Consider the following 26,560-nt stretch of genomic DNA (forward strand, 5'->3'; position numbering starts at 1 on the left):
TTAAAATAATAATCATGTTTCTCCAATTCTTTGCAAAGATGACCCCCCACACACATAGACACACATGTTTCTTTTGGTTGCTTCTTGCAGCTTCTCCACCTTTCCTTAATACAACTGGCAATTTGAAAAACACTATTTCTGCTCACAGTTTAATTTACCGCTGAGATGTTCGGCCATCGTAAGAAGATGTAGCTTTTAATGGATGTGCCAAAGTGACGCCTGGAGGTTTTTCTTTCCTTTTGTTTCAGTCATTTATTCAATATTTTGTGAGGCACAAATACATTAGGAATTCATCAAACAGCTTTAGTTTCATATTGATCATAGTGTACAGCTTTGTGTGCAGCAGTCAATACAACAAGAATATGACAGGCTGTGACTAGACCCATCCATAAAATGAAATTTTCTTTTTCTTTTCCTCCCTCCTCTTTCATCTCCCCCTTCTTGCTTCCTCTTTCCTTCCTTTCTTCCTTCCTCCTCTTCCTCCTTCCTCTCTTTTTTCTTGACTAAATAAGGGAGTTGTGAGGGTAACCGGCATGCTCCTCTGGCTTTCAGCTGCTTTAGTAAATACTGCTGGAAGTAATAAGAGCAGTAACTGATGCATTTTTAATTCATACTGTCACATTTTGATAGATAGTTTTTCAATCCGCGTCCAACTGCAAGACTGCCATTTATCACGTGTAAAAAAACGATGCTGAAAAAAATTGAGGTAATTTTAATAAATGCTTCCATAGAGCAGCAGAGTGACTCCAGGCCTTTGTTTGGCACTACTGAAAGCGAGGAAATGTTCCTCAGTCAAAGCCCGTTGTAGGTGATGTGGTCTAAAATCTTGTTCTAATGGTCTTAAAGGGATTCAGGGAAGAACGCTTTGTCTGCTGTTGCCTTCAAGGGCATTCAGAAAAAGTAAAAATTTGCAACAGCTTTTGAATGGAAAAAATAATTAAAACAAGATCACCGTTTTCTTTCTTTCTTTCTTTCTTTCTTTCTTTCTTTCTTTCTTTCTTTCTTTCTTTCTAAGATATCAGCTCGCTAAAGCTGCTTTTACATTATTTTCACCTTGTTAGTGTCCCGGTGGATCACATAAAGAGGTAAAACTACTCACGCTCCCATTAGCTTTGCAATCAGCACATATGCTGTATCATTTTAATAAGATGTTACCGGGATTTCACTGTTCCTGATTTCCGAAATCACCTTTGGGACATAACAAAACATAACAATTTACACAGCGCGTAAAGTACGAGTTTATCCCCGTTTTTGTTTATCTCAGCACAAACGCTCAAACGTTTTGTCTCTCGCTCAGAATAGCAATATTTACACCATAATAATAATAATAGTAATTGTAAGCATGGCCATACTTTCCGAGAAGTAAAATTAATTAAAGCCAAAAGAAAAGGCACTTATCAAAATCAGTTTGTATTACATGTAATTAGATTATAGTATTGTGCCATAACAGAACGGGGTTTAATTTCAGACAAAATTTGGTAATTTTATATCCACAAAAACTAAAATACCCGACACTTTGTGAAGGCATCATCCCCAGCTTGACGGAAGGGGGAACCCCGACGCCTTGTGACGTAGCTGAGCAGGCTGAGTGGTGAATCCCCGTCCGACCTTCCCTGAAGCACAATAAAGAAGCATCAGCAACGCGTTTAAACGGGTTATTCAACATCCACAGCAACGTCACTGATTCAGGAGCAGCTGCGAGAGAGAGAGAGAGAGAGAGAGAGAGAGAGAGATGTTTCACTTCGCCGCAGGTGAATTTTGATTTGTGAGCTATGGATGTAGTATTTTGTTCCACAGAGGAAAGCAGTGCAGTAGGAGCGGCCAGAAGGGCGTGGATGTAAACCGAATCCCTCCCACAGCTGAAGAGGACAGGTAACGCAGCACAAAGCCGAACACCTGTTAACAACAGCAGCCTTTCAGAACAGGTGTGTGATGTATTTCATCCACCATCAGCTGCGCCGCACATACTTAAACCCTGACGTTAATTATCTCGAGGATCCCTTTTTCTTAAACCAGTTTCCTTCAAATGTGACAAAGTATCTTTTTAAATCAATAAAATCATTTTTAAAGCTCATTAATGATATTTGGACCAGGTTTGAAGCAACCAAAAGCCACTATTTGGAAAGCTCTTGTAGGTGTGATAAGCAGTTTACTTCTGGGGTGAGAAGAATATGGAGCGCGTCTCCTTCTCCATCCATCAATGGTGAGCTATTTCGCTCCTGATGAGTAAAGGGTTAAAAAGAGACGCAGCTAGAAGCCAGCAGAGCTGAAGTCATCTGGCAGAGCGCACAGCGAGAAGGAGGAGAGTGATACAGTGAACACCTCCTAAAAACACTGATCTAACACGCTTTCAGGCTGCTGTTCTTGTTCTCTGCTTTTTTCATTTAACCAATCCTGTGTTCTTTTCCTCCCCAGTCAAACACACTGAGCTTCAGGTGCCGACAGAGGAGGTGGGATGAGAAAGAAATAAAGACGCGCAGCCCAGTGCCCCAGCTATGGCTCCAAAGAGGTTCGTCGGAAAGCTCGCCCGGTCTGCTTCACGGGAGCGAGTTATAGAGCAGGATGAGTGGTCTGCTGTGCTCCAACGAGTGTGAGAGCAGGAGAAATATCACCTGAGAGGCGGCCCTCTCATCTGGGGGACAGAAACAGATACTCGCGCCTCTCAACCTGGAAACTGGAGGGCGAAAACGGCTCAGATCCGCAGTGCCTACCGTGCGCCTTCCTTCCAGAACGCTCCTCATCCTCACTTTCTCCTGGAAAGAGAAGCCACTTTCTCTGTGGTCAACTTGGGAAAACTTTGGCTCCCGGATTACTGCCGCTGAGCCTGGCGGTGTAGTGCCCATGCCGGGAGCGCCGTGAGCATCGTGCGTCCGGCTGAGGAGATTGGAAACGCAGACTCGCTGAGATATTAAAAGTCCTGCAAAGTCTTTCACAGTTCAGGGGCCACAGCAGCGAAGATGCCAGTCCGGAGGGGCCATGTGGCTCCGCAGAACACCTTCCTGGATACCATCATCAGGAAATTTGACAGTCAAAGTAAGATAATAGTTTTTCCCTCCTTGATGTTTATCTGAGCACCCAGCCGGCTTTTCTTTAATCAAAGCCCAGCGGTAATAATTGATTTAAGAGCTGTTAGAAATAGCATCCTAATGAGGTACACTTTGAGGTGACGTTTTTTTTTCCAGAATTAGCCTCAATTATGGTGTTCACTAAAGCATGGTTAATAGCTGTGATATGTCACGAGGGTGGGAACTCTATGATAAATTAAACCAAACAGAAATTGGGTAAAACTCACGAAACATCTTCTCCTTGAAGGGATCCCACTCAGGCTCACCTGAAGAGCTTTTTTTTTCTTTAAATTCTCACCAAAGAGATTTCTGATCACAGCAGCAGCAGCTTGTGTAGAACTATGTGCTCCTAAATTACACCTGGAGCCTTTTTCTAAAGGTTAGTTTCTGCAAATCCTCCTTTACTTTGATGTCACCTTACATCTGCAACACTCAGACACACTTACTTTCAGGAAATCTTTATCCAAAGTTAATGTTTATATCCAGCAATCACTGGACACTAATAAACCTTTCCAACTGTATTTTTTTGGCCTTCAAAATCTCTGTATCCCATTAATCAATAGCCAGCAAGCTTCAAAAACAAACAATATATCTGAACTGCTGAATTTTGCATAATAGCCTATGGGCATGAAATTCAAAGCTGTCTGTATTTCAGAACACACAGACTCCATCCATCCCCATTTCCCTGTGGCAGTTTTATCTTTGATGCAAATCGTGCATGTTGTTTCCATCCCTGAACGTGTGACCAGACTTCAGACGTGCCTCGGCAGCCATGAACAGCACGTTCACTACACCTCAGGGCAGATGAAGATGAGGATGATGATGGTTGTGGTGTACGGGGGGAAAGTGGATGTGTATCAGTATCATTCATTTCCATGCTGGTGAAGGTTGTATTGATGCAAGGGATTGGAATGCTTCTTTAAAATGTCAGTTCCTCCAGGGCAGATAAGATAAACATACAGATGTTGGCTGAATCTTTGCTCAGGAACCTCCTGTCTAAACACAGAAAACAAGCTGCCCGCCTGCTACCATGTGCCTTGCACTTGGGTAGTTTGCAAGCCTGCTTTGGAAAAGGCTCTCTGCGCTTCTAACAGAGTCACGACAACAGCAGAAAATGAAACAAAGTGTTACAGAGGTGGATCTGGTGCAAACTAATAATAAAAAAACAACAACAAAAAACCCAGGCTATTTCGTCACACAGAGGTGCAACTCCACACATGTGCAGTCAAGTTGAATAATTGACGTTGGAGTTGGGTAATTGACATTAATCCTGTAGTGCTTAGTTTTCCATCCTGATAAGCGTGGATGACTCTGCAAAGGTGAACATATTCAGCTGTTCACTGGAACGCTGCCGACTCACTCCACTGTGTTCATATCTGAGACGTCTCTTTCCTGAGGATTTGCATTTGGTTCAGCCTGTGGCAGGAAGCTTTTCCATGTTTATGAGAGAGGTGGAACAAGCCAAATAACTTCACATTGGTGCTATCTGAATGCTTTCTCAGAGTCAATTTCTATAACTATTGAAGGTTTATAGTCAGGGTAACCCTGCATGCTGCTGGTACTGTTGTGATGGTGTCTAATGGGCGTGGGCAATGAACAGGGAGCCATAGAGGAGGAGTGTAAATGGACACAGCAGGTGTTTGGAAAGCCCTAAAGTGGTTGAAGTAAAATGCAGTGAAAGTTGAAATGAATAAAAATGAGTTTACCTGAAGTATAGTGGAATGGCATGCAAATATTCATGAATATTTCTTTAGCTGCATATGTCTGAATCCATGCTTACCTCACTTCTCCACATGAGTGAAACTTAAGCGCCTAATCTTAACTTTTCCATAGCTGAGTAAACTGCTGTTTATGTCAGACAGACTGCTATGTTTCCACGCAGCAATGCTCTGCGCATGTACCCACCTGATCTTCGCTATTTCTTTATTAGAGGCTTTCTTTGCACAGCATTCAATAGCTGGCCTTTCCTTTTTGCTCGGCTATACAGTAAGTGAAGAAAGCTGTCTCATGTGGAACACAGTGGGGGTAAAGCAGCCTTCATGCTAGAAGGAGCATGGCAGAGCAGAGCCTTTCTTTGAGTTGGGATGGCTTCTAAAATAATGTGCCAAGATCACAAAGCATGGATGCTTGATGCTGAACTTTGGAGAAGATGATTAAGGAGCAAACTCCAGGCCTTCTCCCCATCCATGAAGGGAACAATTTGATCAAGCTGCTCTCTTTGCTTATAATGAAGTTTACTAAATTAATGTAAAAGGCGCAGTTCATAGGGGAAAAAAAAACCCTCATGCCTTAGTCATTTTGGAGAATTATTATTTCTAAAAAAAAGTGTATATGCTATAATGGAAACTTGAATGGAAGCTTGTTTGCGCCACTAAAAAAAATTTTTTGTTGCCATTCATAACTCGAAATTTCAGGTTAATAGGTCTACATTTCAACTTAAATATCTCAAAATTTTGCGTTTAATAAAGTAAAATTTCCAGTTATTACTGCCAGTCAGGAAGCTCTGTGCTTGAAGGTATTAGCCGTCCAACAAAAAACATTGATTCCTTATCTTTTATGCAGCTGTTTTTCACTGTAAGGCATTTTGACGGTCAAAAAGCTGACGACAATTTGTTCACGTTTGCTAGACATTGCTACCTCACTGATACTGTTGCTACCAAAGACATCAGTGCCCCATTTTGAGTGCACATGTGTGCTTCTGGGTAACAAGGAAATCATCTCTTTCACCAAACTTCATGATTGGCAGCAATAACTGGAAATTTTTCATTATTAATGTGAAATTTTGAGAAAATAAGTCGAAATTGCAAGAAATTTTGAGTTTTGAGGGTTTTTTTGTTTTCTTAACTCAAATTTACATCTCTGTGATCCATTCATCCATTTTCTTCCAATTCAGGGTCTCATGGTCTCCCACGGTACACCCTGGAGGGGTCGACAGTCTGTCGCAGGGTTAACACAGACAGACAAACAACCATTCACACACATTCTTAGAACTTAGACAACCTTTAAAACAACCTTTATATATATACATATATATATATATATATATATATATATATATATATATATGTATATATATATATATATATATATATATATACATATATATACTTGACTGATGGTGCAAATTCAAATATTGCATATTGTCATTATTTATATTATGTATAATTACTTTGTGCTAACATTTCATATGTAATACGGCACCAGGTAGTAATCACTGCTGAGAGTGAACAGGATTAATTAGAATAGTTACTTATTAGCGATGACAGTCTTGATAAGAAGACAGTCACCACAATTTATTTTTTATCAAATGGAGCTTTTGATATATTTTTCTTGTTTTTGTCATATATGATGCTATGTTGGTTTAAACTACACATGGCTAAAGTTTTAAATAATGAGGTCATATACTAATGGATCTAAAAAATATAATTTCTTTTGTTGCTTAAATAAAAAGGTAAACTTTCATATATTCTAAATTTATTAGTCTTCATTCAAACTTTTATATTCTATTTTACAAGGCTTGAAATATTTCAAAGCCTTGCATTTCACTGGCCCAAAGGGTGTGCTGTTTGTTTGAAGACAAGTGCAAGTGGCCTTGACAGCGAGTGTATAATTCATGGGGGACAATATGTTTACTGTTCCTGGTTTTCTGTTTATTCTCAACACCACTATTTAGATGAAACAGTAAACATAATTAAAAGCAATAACAGGATAAGTCAATGTTCAAACACGTGAGGAAATTTTTAGTCGTCAAAGTTTCCAAGTTGTGTAAATGCACCATTACCCCCAGGTCTCCTTACTGTACACTGATCCTCTGTGCATGTAGGCTATCCCTCTCTGTTTCCTGTACCATGATCCACCCCCGGGTTTGATATCCATGCTGCTCCACACAGATTACACTGCTCAGACAGACTGCGAGCCTCCTTCTTGACAAAGACTGACAAGACAGTTGACTTCAGTTGGGAGGTTGCAGCAACCTTTAGGTCTGTTGGTGTTGTCTGTTTGCCATTCTTTAGAGAAGACTTTGCTAGATTACAATTCTTAAAGTCACTGTCCTCCTGGGAGAATGTTGCCATTCTGCAGCAGAAGTACAAACACTTCATTACCATAGAACCCCCCACACACCTTTCCTCCACCCACACTCCCACCCATCGTCATGTACACACACAGAGAAAAGGTGGAAGTGCACTGTTTCTTAACAGCTCCAGGTAATTTTACAGTCTACATTCCTTGCAAAGAGTTTTGAGTGCTGAATGTTGTGCTACAGGTGACAGATAATTCCCTCTCGTTTTAGGTGAAGTTGCCTTTTGTGACCTTTAAATGCACACAAACGAGGCAATAATGGAAATATTAGAGATATAGATAGAGGTGGAAAATGTTCTGCTAACAAGTAATGTGTGTGTGTGTGTGTAGCAGTGCCATTGTTGTCCAATCAGTGAACCTCACTATTGTGCTTGGTGATGTATTCCCACATTCTGCTGGTATGTACAGTCAGTCAGATTTTAGATACATATAAATAACAAATGTTAATGAGCATAAAAAAAACAAAAACAATTGAATATGAAAGAAAGAAGAATAAACCGTGAGTCAAACTTCACAGGCTGAAATCCCAAAAGAAAATATTAACCATTCCATGTCTGAAAGGAGTGAAAAGAAGCAAATGCTTTTTAATTCCTAATCATATTTAACTAATCATATATCTCTTCTTGGTTATGACATCTAAGATTGCTTTGCACATCCTCTTCACTGTCGATCGTACTTTATGCTTTTAAAAATTTAGCTCTCCCCTCAGTTCAGAACCCCGCTCTCTGTCCGAACTTTTTAAAAAAAAAAATTTCTGGTAACACCTTATTTATTGCTTTGTACATTATTTAACTGTTTTGAATGACAAAATAGTTTTCTCAAATTTGAAGATTGTGCATGTAACATATTTCACCATCTGCTTCTGAAAATCTCATAGTCACATTAAAAACCAACACAGCAAAATTCATCCTTGGAATATGGATTGCTAGGAGCTCAACAATAGAGCTCATAGGGCTGAGCTGCTGTTTGCAGTATAATCACTAACATGCTAGCAATGCTGGAATATTTACTGGGTCCTTAGATAAATACACTCTTACTGCTGCTCATTGTATGGCCAATATGCCCCAAAGGGATTTGTTCCTCCTCCTGGAAAGAAACCAGGCTGCGTTTACTTGTGTGGCTACTGTGTAAACCACTACACTATGTAGCCACTATGGGTGTTTATAACTTAGCTGGTGTGAAAACACTTGTCTTTAGCTCACACTGTCTCTTTGTCTCTTATCTTACTTTCTCGTAAGTATTTTACTCTTGCACACTTTATCAGCTGTGGAGAGTGACAGTCACTCAGCCTAATATAGCGGTCTTAACACCAATTACTTTTTCAGTTACAGTATACGACTGAAAATAAAAGCATCAAGCAATATTATTCTCATGGAATCTGTCAGATCTTTTTCTACTACCTGATAAGTTAAATTTATCCATCCATTTACTTACGCTTATCCAATTTAGGGTCACAGGGGCTGGAGTCTATTCGAGCTGCCATAGGGCGAGAGGCAGGGTACACCCTGGACAGGTTGCCAGTCTGTCGCAAGACTAAAACCAGAATCACCAGTTAGCCTAACCCCGCTAACTGCATGTTTTTGGACTGTAGGAGGAAGCCAGCATATCCGGAGAGAGCCCACACAGAAAGGCAAAAACTTAACTTTAAAAGACAAAAAAAAAACCCAACCCTGTGAGTTAAAACAAACAAACAAAGCCCCTCTTGACATTGCTATAAAGGGAGGAGTTAACTGTAGAGACCAAAACTATGAATTCTCCAGCCCTTCATTGACCTAAATTTGCAAGTCCAGATTCTAGAGAAGAGCCATTTGTACAGATAAACATCAACCTTTCCACTTTTAATGAATTGATCTGTCACAAGTACAACATGCATTAATAGAATGTAGTGTATACAGAATTTAACTTGCCTGTCGCGTCTCTTTACTTTTTTGCCAGTGACAGCAGGTCAGCCACCTGAGTGTCTACTGCTTGATGCTTCTGTGTTGCTTTTGGACTTTGATGAGTTCCTCTCAAGGTTACATAAGGCACAGAGTCTTGATGTTCCCAGTGCAGGAAGAAATATATGCCTTTTGTGCTTTTGTAACTGCTGCTGAGTACGTGACAATGTTACACACACCCACAACAACATATGGTTTGCATACATGGATTAGGCTGTGATGAGACATTTGAGGGTTCCATCTGCAGGCTGGCTTGTTGGATGACTGTGAAGTAATACAGAACAAATGTAGCCATCATTTAGCCTCCCCCTACAGATGCATAGTCATCCTACAATTTACAAAATGATATTAGAGAATTCAAAGATGATCTACAAAAAGGCCTCAGTATTTGCTATACTGAAATACTACAAAATAAATACAAAAGCCAGGGTCTTCTCTGGTGGTTCACTTTATTCTTCTGCTCCATCTGTTTCTTTTGGAGGGTGTAAACACAGCAACGCGGCTACACTGCTGCTGGAGTCAGGAGTGAGTCAGTGCCTCGAAATTGCACTTTGCTGGTGCAAAATCACTCGTCTCTCACTCACACTCTCTCTCTTTGTCTCTTGTCTTCCTTTCTCTCTTTTTCATACACACACACCCACACATGTTACTGAGCGGGCACACAAAAGAACGCACGCAGTCCACGAGCACACTCATGTACTTGTAAACTGATGGAGCTTGTAAACATTCTCCTCTCTCACTGCCCTCAGTCTCCAAATTGCTCCTTCCTCCTCACTGCTCCTTGTCTCAACTGACAACCAGTATTCTCTCCATCTCCCTCCACCCTTCTCCTCTCTCCCTTTCTTTGGTGCCTCACAGATGCTCACTGTGCTGCCACACCTAACTGCCTTCTGATATCATGTGGCCAAGTGGATAACATGGTACCTACTGGGGGTGCTAAGACGAAAGAGGGTGTGGAGCCATTCTCTGCAGTATCTGTCTTTTTGTTGAAATGAGGCTGAAACAATTATATGTCTTTTACACAATGTGTGATTTGACCCTTATCCTCCTTTTGGATTTTATAATGAGCAGCTTCACTGAGACTTTGCTGCCCACAATCATCACAGATGAGTGTGTCTTGGTTTTCTTGGTGGTGGCAGCTACCTGAAGCCAGATTCGCTTTTCAAGAGTAGTAAGGTGTAGTGACTTTGATGGATGTAGAAGACTGCTTTGTAACCTCGGTGTATCATCTGATCTTTTGGGAAGACGTGAGACTTCTTTATGGATCTTCTGTTCAACAGTGTTCTTTTACAGCATCTGCTTTAGCTTAAAGCTTAAATGGCCTCAGAACCTATATCCACATTGCTACAACTTAAGTTGTTAACATAGGTGTGTGTGTGTGTGTGTTTGTGTGTGTGCCACAATTATAATCAGGCTGATTTACCTACACTGACAGCTGTTGTTAAGAAAGGAGTGGAGTTTGTTACACTCACTGTGATCACCCTTATTGTCGCAGCTGCTTTGGGGATTTCAACTAATGATCTTCTGCTCAGACACTCATTCACAAATACATTAAACCTTAACAAAGAATCACTTTTTTATTTTAAACCCACATAAGGGCAGTTCTTAGATTGCCAAATTATTCCACTTAAATATGCGACTGAGCACAAAGACATCCAGCAGTCCCAGTTCCTATAACAGTTGTGTTATCAGTTGTATTAACAGTCTAGTTTAAACATTTAATGTTTTCTATGTTCTATTGTGAATAAAATATAGGCTTATGGGATTTGCAAATCATTGCATTCTGTTTTTATTTATATTTTACACAGTGTCCCAACATTGTTGGAAATGGGAGGTTGTAGATTTGCTAGAGTTCTTGGGATCATTATCCTGTTGTATGACCGGGTTTGGGTCAACATTTAGCTGTTGGACAGGTGGGGTCACAAGTGACTCTAGAATACTTTCATATGCAGAGGAGTTGATGGTCAACTCAATAATTGCAAGCTGCACAGATTGTATAGCTGCAAAACAAGCCCAAATCATCACCTCTCCACCATTGTGCTGACAGTTGGTATGAGGTCTTTGTGCTGATATACTGTGTTTGGTTGTTGGCAAATACAGTATATAAGTAATGTGCAATATGGCTAAACATCTCCAGTTTGGCCTTGTGTGTTCAAAGGTTATTGTTCAAATGCAGTTTTTCAAACATAAGCTGTGCTGCCACGTTCTTTTTAGAGAGAAGAGGCTTTCTCCTGGCAAACAGGCCACAGCTGTTCAGACATTTTCTAATCGTAGTGTCACAAACTTTAACATTTAGCATGCTAACTGGGGCCTGTAGAGTCTTAGATGTAGCTCTTAGTCTTCTTGCAGTTTCTTGCAGTCTGACCTTTGCTGGGACATCCACTCTTGGGAAAATGGGCAACTTCCTTGAATGTTTTCCAGTTAAAAGCTTTTTCTCACTGTAGAATCATAAACTTCACATTGTTTAGAAATGGCCTTATAACCCTTCCCAGATTGATGGGCAGCAGCAGTTCCTTCTCTAAGATCATTGCTGATGTCTTTCCTCCTTGGCATTGTGTTAACACTCACCTGAACACTCCAGACCAGCAACCTGCCAAAGCTTTTAGAGGTGGTCACACTTACTGGTGATCAATTAATCAATGATTAGCAGCACCTGGCTGCTATTTCTCTCTTAATTCCTATGGAATTATTAGTTTTTCATGCCCCGATTCTGCCTTTTGACTGAATGTTTGTTAAATAATTAATGAAACAGTGAAATATGTCATGTTTTCTAGTTCATCTCTGGTTGTATTTACTTCATTTTAAGACCAGATGTTAATGTAAGGTGACTGGCAACAATCAAACCAGGAAACTTTGGTTTATTGAACTCCAAGGGTAGTTGATCAAGAGATCAAATACTGCAGTCCTATGTGTTTTTGGTTTTCTCCTTTAATAGCTTGAATTGCATCATAATTTCATCATAATCAAGTTTACCAGTCAATCAAGCATTCTGGGTCCCCTGTGAAATGGTGAACTTAAGAATAGCTTCCAAAGATTTGAAACCTTATAAATATATATATGTGTATATATATATATATATATATATATATATATATAGATGGTTTTCAAATTCTGAGCTGCATGTTTGTAGCTAACAGTGATTAAGAAATAAACAAGCTCCCAATCTGTTTTCTCAGATCGTGACACGTGTCTGGAGGAGTTGTAGTTCCTGCTTTTAATTGGTTATACTTTTCATTAAAAAAAGAAAAAAGAAAAAAATAGTAGCCCTAAGACTAAAGCATCAAAGAATGCATCCCTACTCTGCTTTTTTTCTTTTTATGCCAAGATGAAAAGATGAGACAAGCCTGAATGCATCAACAGCACCTTATCAGGTAAAGCTCCGAGACTCAAAGGCAATTGGCATGTTTATCCCCTACCTTGATGTAGAACTCCTGAAACAAAAGCAAAGATGACTAGAGAAGAAATGATACCAAATGAAATCACACACACAACTTTTTCATGGTGGATACATTTAATCTGTTTCTTTGTGGGCTCTTTTTGGCTTTCAGCAAATACTTAGAATGAAATTTTAGACACCTAAACACTGAACGGATGTCATTCTGTCATCTTTCACTTCTAGATTGCTAGTCTGTTATACAAGATGAACGGAAAATAAAATCAAAGCCTGCTTTGAATTCCCCATTCAAAATAGATCTGCTGTTACATTTTACTGCGAGTCCCTCTTTCAGCATTAATAAGTAGGAAACAACTATGAATGGTTAATAACATAATAAGGATAATTTAAGTGCTTATAAGTAAGTATTTGTCATTAAAATATATTTTATATAATTATGACTGTACTTTACTATTACTACCTTGTTTTTCATAATTATAAATGTTTACATATTGCTTATAAATGATAAATCTGAAGTTATATTTCTACCACCACCTTGTAGACTTCTCCCATCCTATAAGTGACCATAGATACCACCATCTGCCCTCCAGTAGCCCAGCATAGACATCACTGTAAACACACAATGTCATAAGCTTGCAAACTATGCAGTTTAGCCTGTACTTACTGTTCTATATAACCCTTGAATAGCATGTGATGACTTAACGTTCTCTGTGGCTTTAGCTGCAGCACATGAAAAATGAATTTGCTTCACACTATGTTGTATTAAGCTCCCTATCAAATTTAATTACTCATTGAGTGAAGGTGGCAGCACACCATTCCAGATTGTTCCAGCACACGTTGACCCCCGTACATAGGCCTTTGTGTGTAAATCACCAAGAATAATAGCTTTGACAAAATGACACATATGAAAAATATTTCCAGATCCAGTATTCAGTCATATATGCATGAAATAATTTTGCTGGAATAATGCGTTTTGGCTTTACTATTCCACCAATGAAGGCACACTATGATACAGTAATGGTAACCCTTAGAGGTTGCGGTATTATGGCTTTCATAACCATCTGTTTGCCTTTGGATGTAAAAATTCATTTTTATGCATTAAAAAAAAGAAAACAAACAAACAAAAAACTAAACCATGGGTTTTCATGTTGCTTTAGCCAATATGGTAAAAGGGAAAACAGCACGTCTGAACATCATGTGGAATATGAAGTTATGCATTTAAATCCATCCCGAGTTTTGCCATAAAGCCTAACTTTTTCTAACAATGCTGGTAAAATCTCAGCAGGTGTGAGCCTAGAGATTGCAAGTGTTTGATATGAAATGCAGTGGAGCCTTAAAAAAGAGGTCAGGGTACATTGATTTACAAGAAATGCTCATTTATAGAAACAAATAAACCCCACAGTGAACACATTTCTTACTCAGGTAGAATTGCTCTGGAGTTTCATGGAAGGAAGCGCTGAGGGAGGTTAACCTCCTATTTTTTGAAATCCAGAGATATCACAGCATAAAGGCCAAATATAGCCCAGAGCAAGTGTCCAAGTTCTTTGGTAGATCTTTTCCTGTCCTTCTCAGCCCTTTGCCTGTGCCTCTATCTGTCACTGTTTTATCTCCTGGCAGCTGCCCTTTCTCTCTCACCCTCCCATTCATCAAGTCACCCTCCTACGTGTTTCCTCTAAAACTTCATCACACCTCTCTCATGTACTCTTGCTTTGTCTTCTCTTGCTCATTTGGACTCCCTCTCTCATTCACTGTGCCACCTCAAGAGTGGTGGCACAGAAAAAGGCCAGCTAACCGACTTAAGGACCCCGGAGTCCCCAGTGTCCCAGGGATTAGACCTCATTTGCATAAATCTGCATAACTTCATTAAAGCAAAGGGAGACATGGTACACACTGTAGCCTGCGACACTTCAGAGCGAAACAGCCCATTAAGGATGGCAGTGATTATGGGATTATCACTTTTAACGACTGTTGGGGACTGGAACTCTGAAAAGTTCCACATTGCACGACTGAATCCCCAGCTGTTTGGAAGCAGATTGGAGATTTCAGTCAGATGACCTCAGGAATGCATTCATTTTCAATATGCACCTGACTGTTTGTGTTTCTGGTAAAGTTAGTTAGACTTAAGCATTTAAGCAATTAATAGTGAATTAAAAATACAAATATAATTCAATTCAGTTCCTTCTTAACAGGAAGACCCCCCCCCCCCCGGTACTCTGACAGCTTCCTATAGGTCAAAGCCATACAAAACAAAGCCAGCTTAAATAAATGCTACAAGCTCAATCAGGCTTACATCATAACAAAATCTTTACAAACATTTGTTTTCAGGCTAAAATTAACAGCCCTTTATGCCCATTTTCACTAACTGCATTACCAGGCCTCACTATGGAGGAACTGCTGGCGGAGCCATTCACAGGTTCATCCACTCCTAGGTTTGTTAACATGTGTAAGACTCTTTGGGAACTAAACAGCTAAATGCAATGGAGTAGTGAAAAGGTCTTCTGTAAGTGTATTGCCTAAATGTAGAAGATGTTTGGTTAGTTAGTTGTTTTGTCTATATTCATTTGTTCTCCTGATATGGAGTCTGTTGAGCTCAAGGATGACTGTACTTTAGGATTACTGGAAATTACCTCAAAAACCACTGCTTGTTAGGAGAACTACTGCTTTGCAGTTGCCTCACAGCTCAGAGTCAACTAAATATATTACATCATACTAATGTGCACTTGTACAAATTTGGACAAAACAGCTCTTTGCCACATGAGGTTGCACTGCTTTGCAAGAAAACCCCAGCAAACTTTTATGTGGAAGCATTTTGCACTAGTGATGCATGATTTTGCTGATGCATTTTTAAATAACTGAATGAGTGGTTTGTTCTTAAAAAAAAAAAAAATTGGGCTTTAGCATCTCTGTTCTGCTGAAGCTCTGGAACTCCAGAGTATGTGCTCTATATCTCAAGGAGCTGACACAGAAAACAATGTGCTAACTGGTAGTCTTGTCAACACTTTTCTGTTCAGTAAATAAATAAAACCATATTCTTGGAAATATATTATTTATAAATGCTGTTTAGAATCTGCTCCAAAAATGCAACCCTAGGTGGACAGAAATAAATGCTTTGGCTGTCAAAACATGACAGGAACCCCCATCCTCTTGTCAGCTGTCTCATACTGATGACATCAGCACTTCTCCAGGAGCCTGCACTTGTGTGTTGCCCACAGTGTCAGGCCAGCATCTCTAATGAGACAAAAATACAAGTAAATCTTGGAGTAACCCATTGTGCTGTGACAGCATTTTCCTTTTGAAGAGTTTGTTGTAATGCCTGATGAATGATAGATGTCATTATTTTTCTGGCATTGTGTGAGAGCTGAATGAAAGTGCAGCTGACTGACTGATCAATCAGCTGGATGCTGACTCAGGCAGAAATGTGTTCCACCTGTGAGCTGACAGCTGGAGGCTGGATTGGAAGTATTTTCAAGTCCACCATTGAGCCATATCTAATTCTCTATCTACTTTATTCTAACAAAGTTGAAAATTACATGCTCGGTGGGTTGTCCCAGTGTAGGTCTTCAATATAACACTTTTTGGTCTCTAATGGTGAATATCTTTTAAAGTGATATTCAAAACCCTTTTTCCTGTTATGGCTTTGCGCTTTCAAATGATTGCATCATTCCCTTTCAGTGGAGATCCAGTTTTATCACTAACTGCTGCTAAGAAAATACTAGTACTGTGGTAGAAACACCCCCTTACAATTCACAGAGTATGACTCAATGGACTGTTATACACAGTCATCATTTCTTGGAAACTCTATAATTCAGACCAACGGCACCAGCAAAAATATAACTGAAGGCATTTCAGAGAACATTATGTAGTCAAATTGTGTTCATTGTATCCACTGTAACCTGTTCATATTGGCAGTGAGTGAAAATGGAGCTAAGACCTCAGCAGTCTCAGTTAGTACAATCAAGTGAGATAGTTCCAAAGTTAATTTTTTTCAGCACAAAGCATCAGGAGTATGGAGTATCTGACCTGTTTTTACAGGCTGTTCCATCCCTGTATGACTGTAGTGACAGCTTGGTTCATTCTAGTGGATGTTGGACTCTAGCACGGCTGCCCTTTGTCACTGATTCAGTTTAGAATTTTTATGGACAGAAGTTCTAGGTGCACCCAAGAGGCAGAGAGTATTTGATTCAGCAGTCTCAAGAGCTCATCTCTGCTTTTTGCAGATGATCTGGTTCTGTTGGCTTCATAAAACGACAAGTCTGGTTCTCAGACAGAAAATGGTGGAATACCTACAGTACCTGAGTTGGGGAATGAGTTGCTGCATCATGTGGACAATTTCAGGTACCTTAGGGTCTTGTTCATGACTGAGGGATATGAAATATGAAATTGACTGATGGATTGGTGTGGTATCAGCAGTGTTGGGATGCTCTATCAGTTTGGTGTGGTAAAGAGACAACTGAGTGTGAAAGCAAAGCTGTTGATTTACCTGTTGATCTGTGTTCCTACACCAACCTATAGCCAAGAGCTGTTGGGAGTGACCAGACTGTGAATACAAGCTGCCAAAATTAACTTCTTCAGTAGGGTGTTAGAAATATGGTAGAGAGCTCAGTCATTTGCAAGGGGCTCAGAGTAGAGCTGCTATTCCTCCACATCAAAAAGGAGCCAGCTGAGGTGGTTTGGCAATCTGACCAGGAAGCCTCCTGTCCTTCTCCTTGGTGTGGATTTTCAGGCATGTCCAACTGGAAGGAGGCTCCTGGGCAGACCCAGGATGAGCTGCAGGGATTATGTCTCTTACTTGACTTGGGAACACCTCTGGGTCCCCCAGAAGAGCTGGACGAGTTGAGTGTGAATAAGGAATTCTGGTCATCTCTCCTCAGACTGCTGCACGGGGGAACTGGACCAGAAAAAATCTCAAAAAAGCATCCTCCATCCTTTTGGTGTTTTCATTCTCAACTAGAAAATTATTACTGCAAAAAACTTGATTGATTTGTGTAAATCAAGCTGATGAATTTTAACATAAACTTCAAACAAACTTTAGAATAGATTTTTAAACAGGACAAGGACTGTGTATTTAATCAAAAACCAAAAATCAAAAACTAGCAAGAGTTTCGGGGAGATTCCTATTGGTTTCAAAACCACCTGACTTTAATTTTAATGTTTATTCAATCAGGGCAAACACTTCAAAATTATCCCAATGTGGGATTCAGGCTACAAATTATCAGACGCTTTCTAAGACACAGACATGGCACACAGAAACTATTTTATTGAAATCTATGAGAAAATCCTGTAACAGGGAAAGATAGTGGTGCAACTATAGGGTGGTGCCCACAGGTATTTCAAGATGGCTGCCGAGTGGCCAGACTTCCTCCTGAAAGGACTCGACCTAGACGATTTAGGGCACCACTTTGGGTCAGGAAAAAGAATCATTTTATCACACATAATTGCGTGAAACTGGGATGCATCACAAGGTCCTGACAGACTATTGTGAAAACTTCTACTTCTACTTTTAAAGAGAAAGGTAATCTAAATCTAATAGTAACCTTTATAACAGACAAAAATATTGGTCGGAACCTGGTGTAACACTGTATATACTGTATCAACTCACAGTTTGGTGCCTGTGAGCTGCAAAGAGGTATACATGGAATATGAAGGGTCCTAGATTTAGTCAGAATTTATTGTGTCAGTGCTCTGTGTTTGAGGATTTATCATGTGTCATATTTCCCGTTTCCATGGCAATTGCATGGGCAGAAATGGGTAGAAGCAAAATAAATAAATAAATAAAAAATCCCTGCAGCAGGCCTGAATAATTTTTGTCAACATACCAACCAACTGCATATATCTGTTTCATGCTCCATCCCACCCCCTTATTTTTCTTTATCATTTTTCTTCCTGTTTTTCTCCATTCACATTTCTATGTTCTTTGCCCCTAATCTCACTCACTATTCATATCTCTTTAGTAGCTAGCAGGCAATGAGCTGGTTTGTTGACTTCTACTTCTAACACATGGACACATGGGTTTCCCTCCATGTCTGCCTACTCAAGAGTATCAAGGGAGATTCCAAGCACATACACATGCTCACAGAAACACACTTATTCACTCATACACAAATAGATAGTACACACACGCACACACACACACACACACACACACAGAGGCAGACTACATAGCCCCCAAGTAGGGTTTAATATTTTTCCCGAAAATGACATGAATCAAATCCCGGGAAATGACGAGCCATTTCCGGGAATCCCGGGAAAAAGTTTATTTATTTTTTATTTTAATTAGGCCTTCTGTAGCCTGTGTCGGCCTTAACCTATTCTGATATTGTAGAGGTAGCTTTCCAGCTATGTCCTGTTATGCCCAGTAGGGGGCAACGTCGGCTTGATTAACGCAATAAAACCTACATCTGGACATTGGAGTGCTCGAGCTATGCGGTGTTGTATCGTTCCTCAACACTCCCTTAACAAATATAATTCGAATATTCCTCCATTGTACATGGAATTATTCCAAGATATTTTACAACTGCTGGTGGCAAAACAATACGGTTCATCTCCACACAGCATTGATAAAGGCTCAGCCACGCTGTCGTGGCGACATCTGTTGCGCTATATCTCCACCAGTGGAACGCTGTAATAGTCACTGAAAAGTTAACTACCGTACTACACTATAATATGGCATAACACAGGGCCTTGAGTAATGCACTACGACTTGGTCATTACCATTCTGGCAACAGCAAATTTATAACACCGTGTCTGAGGGTTAAAGTAGGTTCGCTGTGAATCGTCTATTGAAAACTGGCCAATCCTTATAGCCTAAAAAATATACATTTTCCTCAACTCCATTTTAAAAGCGAAATATGTTTAAAGCAATCTATTTCATGATAATTTCTTCACACATTAGGCCCGTATCCTAATTCATGATTGTTAGTAAGCGGCTGCAAACGAGGAAAAGAAACACTCGAAGTTAAACAGATATTTCTTTATTGTTCAGGGCAGACATATTTTATAGGCTATATAATGCAATATAACAATATATAATAATATAAAATTATATAATACAAAATACCTTAGGGTAAACACATTGCCTACGATTTCAACAAATTAAAGAGGAAAAAAGTACAACTGTGTAATACCTCTATTAAAACGCTTGAGATGAAGGCTGAAGCCTTAAACGGAGGCTGAACGTGCCTGAAATGAAGAGTAATGCTTTTCGCATTAAACGAACCCTTCTCTCAATATTTCCTTAAATTTAACTTTCTGAAGCTTTCTTTTATTTCTGAAAGTCAAATCGACGCGCGCGACTTTTTTCCCGGTTTCCCGTCTAACGTTTCCCGGGAAACGGGAAATGGTTCTGATCGCATTTCCCGGGAATCCCGGATCCCGGGATTAAACCCTACCCCCAAGGTGTAGTCCTGGTGAATTATTCAGTCTCTGTTGGTGGGTCTGTAAGTGCATCACCAGGACTACACCTTGTGTGTGTGTGTGTGTGTGTGTGTGTATGTGTGTCAGTGGGAATAGGAAATAGTGTTTTCCTCCTGAAAAGCAGAAGCTTGTCTTTAATCAGCCTGTCCACCAGCTCCCTCCTCACTGGCTTCAAAAGCGTATGAACGTAAGAGACAGCTGGGGAGTTTTTGCTTGCCTTTAATACTGCCAATAGACACCATGCAGAGTGGGTTATATATTTATATTCCAATCCTGAGTCAATGTTGTAATGAAAATGTCAATGATTAATGAAGTAATGTGATAAATATATATTGTTTTTAAAATTATGGTGATATATGGAGACATGCAAAAATTGTCTTGCAAAATGAAACACACTTTGTTTAAAAAATAAAGAAATATGGGTGCTAATGAAAGAAAAACAGTCACCATGAGCCGCATACACTGTATATAAAAGAACAGTGACCAGGAAGTAACCCACTGCATATTATATTGTCTTGAAGCATTTAAGCCTTTTGTCTTTCACCCCAACTAGATATGGCACATGAGGGGTGAATCTAACTGACACCTGGAGGAAGAGTGAATGCTCATAATAGGCATCATTTTTAAAAAAACAAGTCTTGTTGTACTCAGTAAGAATTGAAACTAGCAAGTGAGACCATGGCCTCATTAATAAAACCTATAACCCACGGATCGCCATAGGCTGTGTGTCCTTTGTTGAAATGTCCTGCCATTACTGCAGCCACCTTCAGTAACTACTTGTTTGTCGGTCAGTCTCTCTGCCTTCAGTTTTGTCTTCAGTAACTGAAAAGCATGCTTTATGGGTTTGATGTCAGGTGACTAACGTGGCCTCTTCTTCTTCTTTTGGCTGCTCCCTTTAGGGGTCGCCATTGCGGATCATCTACGTTCATCTCACCCTATCCCTAGCATCATCCTCTGTCACATCAGCCCTTGCATGTTCTCCTTCACTACATCCTTTGTCCAGTATATCCACTATCACTCCTCTGCATGTGTCCAAACCATCTCAACCTTGCCTCTTTAATTTGTCTCCAAACCGCTCAGCTGAACTGTCCATCTGATGTACTCATTTCTAATCTTGTCCATCCTGGTCACTCCCAGTGAAAATCTTAGCATCTTCAGCTCTCACCTCCTGTCTTTTTGTCAGTGCCACCATCTCCAAACCATACATCATACAGTAGGTCTCACTACCCACTCATAAACCTTCCCTATCACTCTCACTGATATTTTTCTGTTATAAATCACCCCTGACACTCATCTCCACCCACTCCATCATGACTGCACTCTCTTCTTCACCTCTCTTGTGTACTGTCCCTTTCTTTGGATGTTTGACCCCAGATATTTAAACTCATCTACCTTCCCTACCTGTACTCCTTGCATTTTCACCTTTCCATCTGTCTCCCTCTCATTCCCATATTTATTCTGTCTTGCTTCTACTTAGTTTCATTCCTTTTCTCTCCAGAGCATACTTCCACCTCTCCAGGTTCTCTTTCACCTGCACCCTCTCACTACAGAGCACAATGCCATCTGCGAACGTCACAAAAGACATGGAGACTCCTGCCTGACCTCATCTGTCAGCTTGTTCATCATCGTTGAAAACCACCTTTCCAGTCTTCATTTTCTTCACAGCTTCTTCCTTTCTAATCCTCTGCACTTCCTGATTTAGTGTTCTTCTCTCTCTCTCTCATTTTCTTCATTCAACATCCACTTTCTCACTCCTTAGTACATTTCCATTTCTATCCTTAATCACCCAAACCTGCTGCACATCCTTTCCAGCTTGATCTTACTATCATTACAAGTCTTTTTTTCTAATTTCCTTAGTGTCCAGCCTCATATGCAACTCACTCTAAGCCTTTTCCTTTGCCTTCATCAGAGCCTGTCTCGACTCCTCCCAGAACTCTGTGCAACATTCTTTCCTCTTCAGCTTCCACCATTTAATCTTTCCCTCTGCCTTTACTTGCTTTCTCTTCTTGATTTCCAAAGTCATCCACAGGCTGCCATTCAACGCTGCCTAATTACATTCTCCCCGGACACCACCTTGCAGTCTCCTATCTCTTTCAGATTGCAGCTTCTGCAGAAGAAGTAGCCTATACCTGTGTGGATGTATTCCACACAGCTATGGAGTACATCCCTCCATGGCTGGGTTAGGTGACTAATTTGGTCAATGAAGAATATTCAGTCAGTGTTTCTCTGTGTTCAGAAATTTTTAGGTTGCTTTTGCAGGATGCTATGGCATTAGTGTCATTTGACCCAGTGCCAATGGCAGTCATCCATGCCCATGTCATGACACTTTCTCTATCATATTTTTACAGATAATGTGGTATGCTTCAGATCATGAGCTGTCTACATATTTCTCCATAGTTTTCTCTTGCTGTTAATCTTGGTTTTAGATTTTTTCCCCCCAGAACTCTACATGCATTTTTAGATCATTTCTGGCAAAGTCTAATCTGGCCTTCTTGTTCTTGAATGTAACCAGTGGTTTGCACGTTGTTGTAAATCATCTACATTCATGAACTTGTCTCTTGATTGTAGACTTTGACAACTTTAGTTGTCTTCTATCCTCTTTCAAGCCTTCTGCTAGTGCTGAGCTATGCACTGCTTAATTTGTCATGGAATAACATGCAAACAGGCTTCACCTGGCCATGAAACCAATTCTCGGTTGGCCACAAGACACACTTACTGAAGTAATTAATCGCTACGGGAATCTGAAGAAAAATAGAGAACAGTGTAAAAAATTATTACAATTCTCAATCATTAAAGGAAATACTTTTATTAAAATCCTTGAATTAAAGCCTGCACATCAATCATATTGTGTGTTGGTGAACAGAGGCAAACATACAACTAAAGTTTTGTCATCCAAATAGTTACAGACCCGAATGTGCTGAATCCAGGTGCTGCTGTGGATGCATGCATGGAAAAAATAATTCAAATAACTGTGATATATCTTTTTAGTGTTAATTTAGTAGTTGCAAACACAATATGTAGGTTTACCATCCATATCAGGCACCATCAGTAACTGGGGGCTGCCTACATGATGCTTTCAGTGTTGGTAGGTAGCAATAGCCGCTCTTATTATGTTATAATGATAAATGCTGGATGAAATAATATAACTGTGAGCTAATATTGAACATGCTGGAATTCCATATGGTGGTAGATTTTAAAAAATTTTTTACATAATTTTCAGTATTCACACTTAATGCCTATTTGTCACAGTCATAAATAAAGCAATACCTACCAGCAGGTCACTGCGGTAAGCCAAATAACTCTGACAGTATAAAGCACCTTTGAGAGAAGTGTGCACCAAGCAAAGTGAGGATAAATGTTACGTGCTGTGTATAGCTGCCTACCATTACCCTTGTTTAATTTGTGCACATTGCCCTCTGGTTCCAAATACTGCCATCTTTTGTACTTTCCTCTCTCAGTGCCGACAGTGTAAGAATATAGCTGCTAACCTGTCCAGCTGTGTCCTAAACACTGAGGAGCTTAAACCATGAATAACCCAGGTTTTTATACTCTACCTGCTGACTCTTCTGCTGCCCATCTTCCTTTTCTTTTGCATTATATAAAGTCTGAAGAAACTGAGGCTTGTGACATTCTTTTTAAAGCTTGCCTTCCCTCTTTTTTGGGGTTCTATTTTATTCCTTCAATCCTCTCTCAGCCTGGCTTTCTTTTGGTTAAGGTATTATATTGTCATTCAGCAGGTACAGTACATCTGCATCAAAATTACACTATATGTCCTCTTCATGTGGCTGTTTGTCTAAAGAATAATTACATTTTTCATCCCTGTCTCATCTTTTAAACCTTTTTACAATCTGAAGGACACGGGCTCTTTAACTTAAACAGCATTGGGAAAAAACAGTATCTTCTTGGTCCTTTGAGCCATTATGACTGACAGAAAACCATTTACTTAAAGGCTGAGAAAAGAAGTGTAGAATATACACACATACAGTATATACACACACTCATCTCTGCCTCTGTATTACTTACTGGTTATTTCAGCCAGACAAACCCATCAAACTTTATGATCGTCTCAGGGCTGCTGCTTGCACTAATTCATAGAGACAGGCTATCAACTGCATCTACACAACTGATTTTCAGTGTTTCCGAACAGGTCTGTCCACCATTTACATCTGCTCTGAGAACAGCCTGTTGAATTCAGGATGAACAGCTTTGATTGATGATGTGTCTCTTTTATGAAGGAATGGGGAAGAGGCTGTGATAATGGAGTGCTTAATGCAGGGAAAAATGGGCATAGACATTTTCATTCAGGAGCCCCACACTCCCTTATGTTCACTTCAGGCTGGGAAAATTAGCAATGGCTCTCTTGATTCTTGTACCATGACATGATTGATGGGGAGGTTTGAGAGAAGGAAAGGACAAAAATGGGAAACTCTACTGTTGTTTATTTGGGTTCAACTAAGTGCTGTGAGACTATAACTGTAGACCATCAGCATAACATAAAGATGCATAACCATTTTATTAAGCTTTTACTTCTTACATAGTCTTTATTGGAGGCATTGAAGCAGATAAATTGTACACTTTATTGTCTTTTAAACTATATTTAACAAAAGCTTGGGTCTATTGTGTGTTAACGCTATGTCACAATCTCTCACTATACAACAAAGATTTAGTGGCCAAAAATACAGTATGAACATGATCCAGAAATTCTGCTGTCTTTCTGGGCTGATTTAAAATGGACTGAGGCAAAGTGGAAAGCTTTTCTGTGGTCAAACAATTTTCAATTTGAAAGAATGACACTGCATCCTCAAAAGTGACAAAATTAACCCCCAGCCTGTGCCTCCAGTGGTTTGGGGCTGAATCAGTGCCTATGGAATTGGCACCTGGCACATCTAGGAAGGCACCATCAACGCTGAAAGGTGTATGCAGGTTTTAGAGCAACATATAATGCCATCCAAGCTCATGTCTTTTTCAGGGAAGGCCTTGCAAATATCAGCAAGACAATGCTAAAACCACATACTGCAGCTATTTCAGCAGCATGGCTCTGTAGTGCTGAGTGCTCTGGGTGCTGAACTGTCCTGCCTGCAGTCCAGACCTTTTACCAAGTGAAGACATCCTGAAGTGTATCATGAACAAAAAATGTGAAAAAGAAGACCCAGGACTGTTGAGCAGCTCGGATCCTATATCAGTCAAGAATAGGACAACATTCCTAACCAAAGTCCAGAAACTAGTTCCCAAACGTTTATGGACTGTTGGTAAAAGAAGAGTGGATGCTACACAGTGGTAAACATGGCCCTGTCCCTGCTTTTTAATGCATGTGGCTCTCATCAAATTCAAAATGAGCTAATACTTTTTTATAACAGTACATTTACTCACTTTAAACATTTCATATGTTTGCTGCCTTCTATTTTGAATGGGTATGGGCTTATGAGACTTGGAAGTTGTTGCACTCTCTTTTTCTTTAGACTTTACACAGCATCCAAACATTTCCTGATTTGGGTTTGTACAACATTGTTTTTTTTTTGTGCAAGCGCCCAAAAACGCCAGCAGCTGTAGGACTTATGGTAAAGCCACAAAGTCAGAAATTCAGGGAGGATAGATGGGTCAGAAAAGCCCTGCAGTTTTGGAGACCAATTTACCTCATTTAAAGCGTGGTCGTGCTGCTTTGCTGACAGAACTGAAGTGCAAAATGTGTCCACTTTCCAACAGCAATAAAGGTCCACCTCATGGTGTGTTCCAGACTGATCTTTTGTGATTTCTTACTATTGAAAACACACTGACAAGTGATGCTGTGCTAACAGGGACATTCTGGACCCTACAGTACAAGTATACGTCACCTATCATAAAGTTGTAATTGACACACTTCTTGAAAAGCAATTTTGACACATACCCTGTAACATCATACAGCAACTTGTCAATTATATGCTCATCACCTGATCTTGCTTTGAGTACTTTGTGTTTTGGCAACTAAAACTACCCGGTTAAGTTATGAAAAGACAGTTTTGATAAAAATAGCTGTCTCATATGTGCTGTCACATCCATCCATCCATCGTGTTTTTATTTTGTTGTTTTTGTTCAGTTTTCTTTTTTCTAAGTGATATTTCTAAAATAAAAAGAAGTAAAATGACACTCATGAAATGTCACTTATGTTATATTTATGTTTTGTATTGCACATCAGTATGCCTGTTTAGCCATAATTAAATAAAAGCGGGCCAATCTGTAAGTACTGCCCCTCACCAGCATGCTAGGTCAGTGAACGTTCTGCTCGACTGCTCTTTGATTAGAAAATGATTATTTATCAGCCAGCGTGGTACACGCTGGATCTCAGTTTTTTAACACAGGGTCATGTTGTGTTTGTCTTGCTGCTGTGTCTCCTGTTCCATTCCCCCCTTATTCAATCCCCTGCAAGTCTGTGTTAGAACCATCTCCTTTCTTTGTGTGCAAGGTGCTGAAGTGTAAACACAACACCCACAAACATACACAGAAATCTGCACTCAATCAAAACAATTATATCCCACATGGCTAACCCACAAGAAACTTACCACTCGACAATGGAAACAGGGAGGTATTTTATAATAATAATGAATCATAAGTCTGCAAACTAATCCCAAGAACTCAAGTCTGATACAGGAGATTTAATATCAATGGCCAAAATTTGAATTGGAAAAGAGTTGTGC

General features: G+C 39.9%; 1 protein-coding gene across 1 annotated transcript in view; it reads left to right on the plus strand.

Moving 5' to 3' along the window:
* The first annotated feature begins 2,957 nt into the window (after positions 1–2,957).
* Positions 2,958–26,560, plus strand: part of kcnh2b (potassium voltage-gated channel, subfamily H (eag-related), member 2b) — a 241,070-nt gene continuing 217,467 nt past the window's right edge. Inside the window, exon 1 of the mRNA XM_030756201.1 lies at positions 2,958–3,033. Coding sequence (XP_030612061.1) covers positions 2,958–3,033 — 76 coding nt within the window. The remainder of the gene's footprint in view (positions 3,034–26,560) is intronic.

Source organism: Archocentrus centrarchus, chromosome 20 (assembly GCF_007364275.1).
Source record: "Archocentrus centrarchus isolate MPI-CPG fArcCen1 chromosome 20, fArcCen1, whole genome shotgun sequence".
In the NCBI taxonomy this organism is placed as follows: domain Eukaryota; kingdom Metazoa; phylum Chordata; class Actinopteri; order Cichliformes; family Cichlidae; genus Archocentrus; species Archocentrus centrarchus.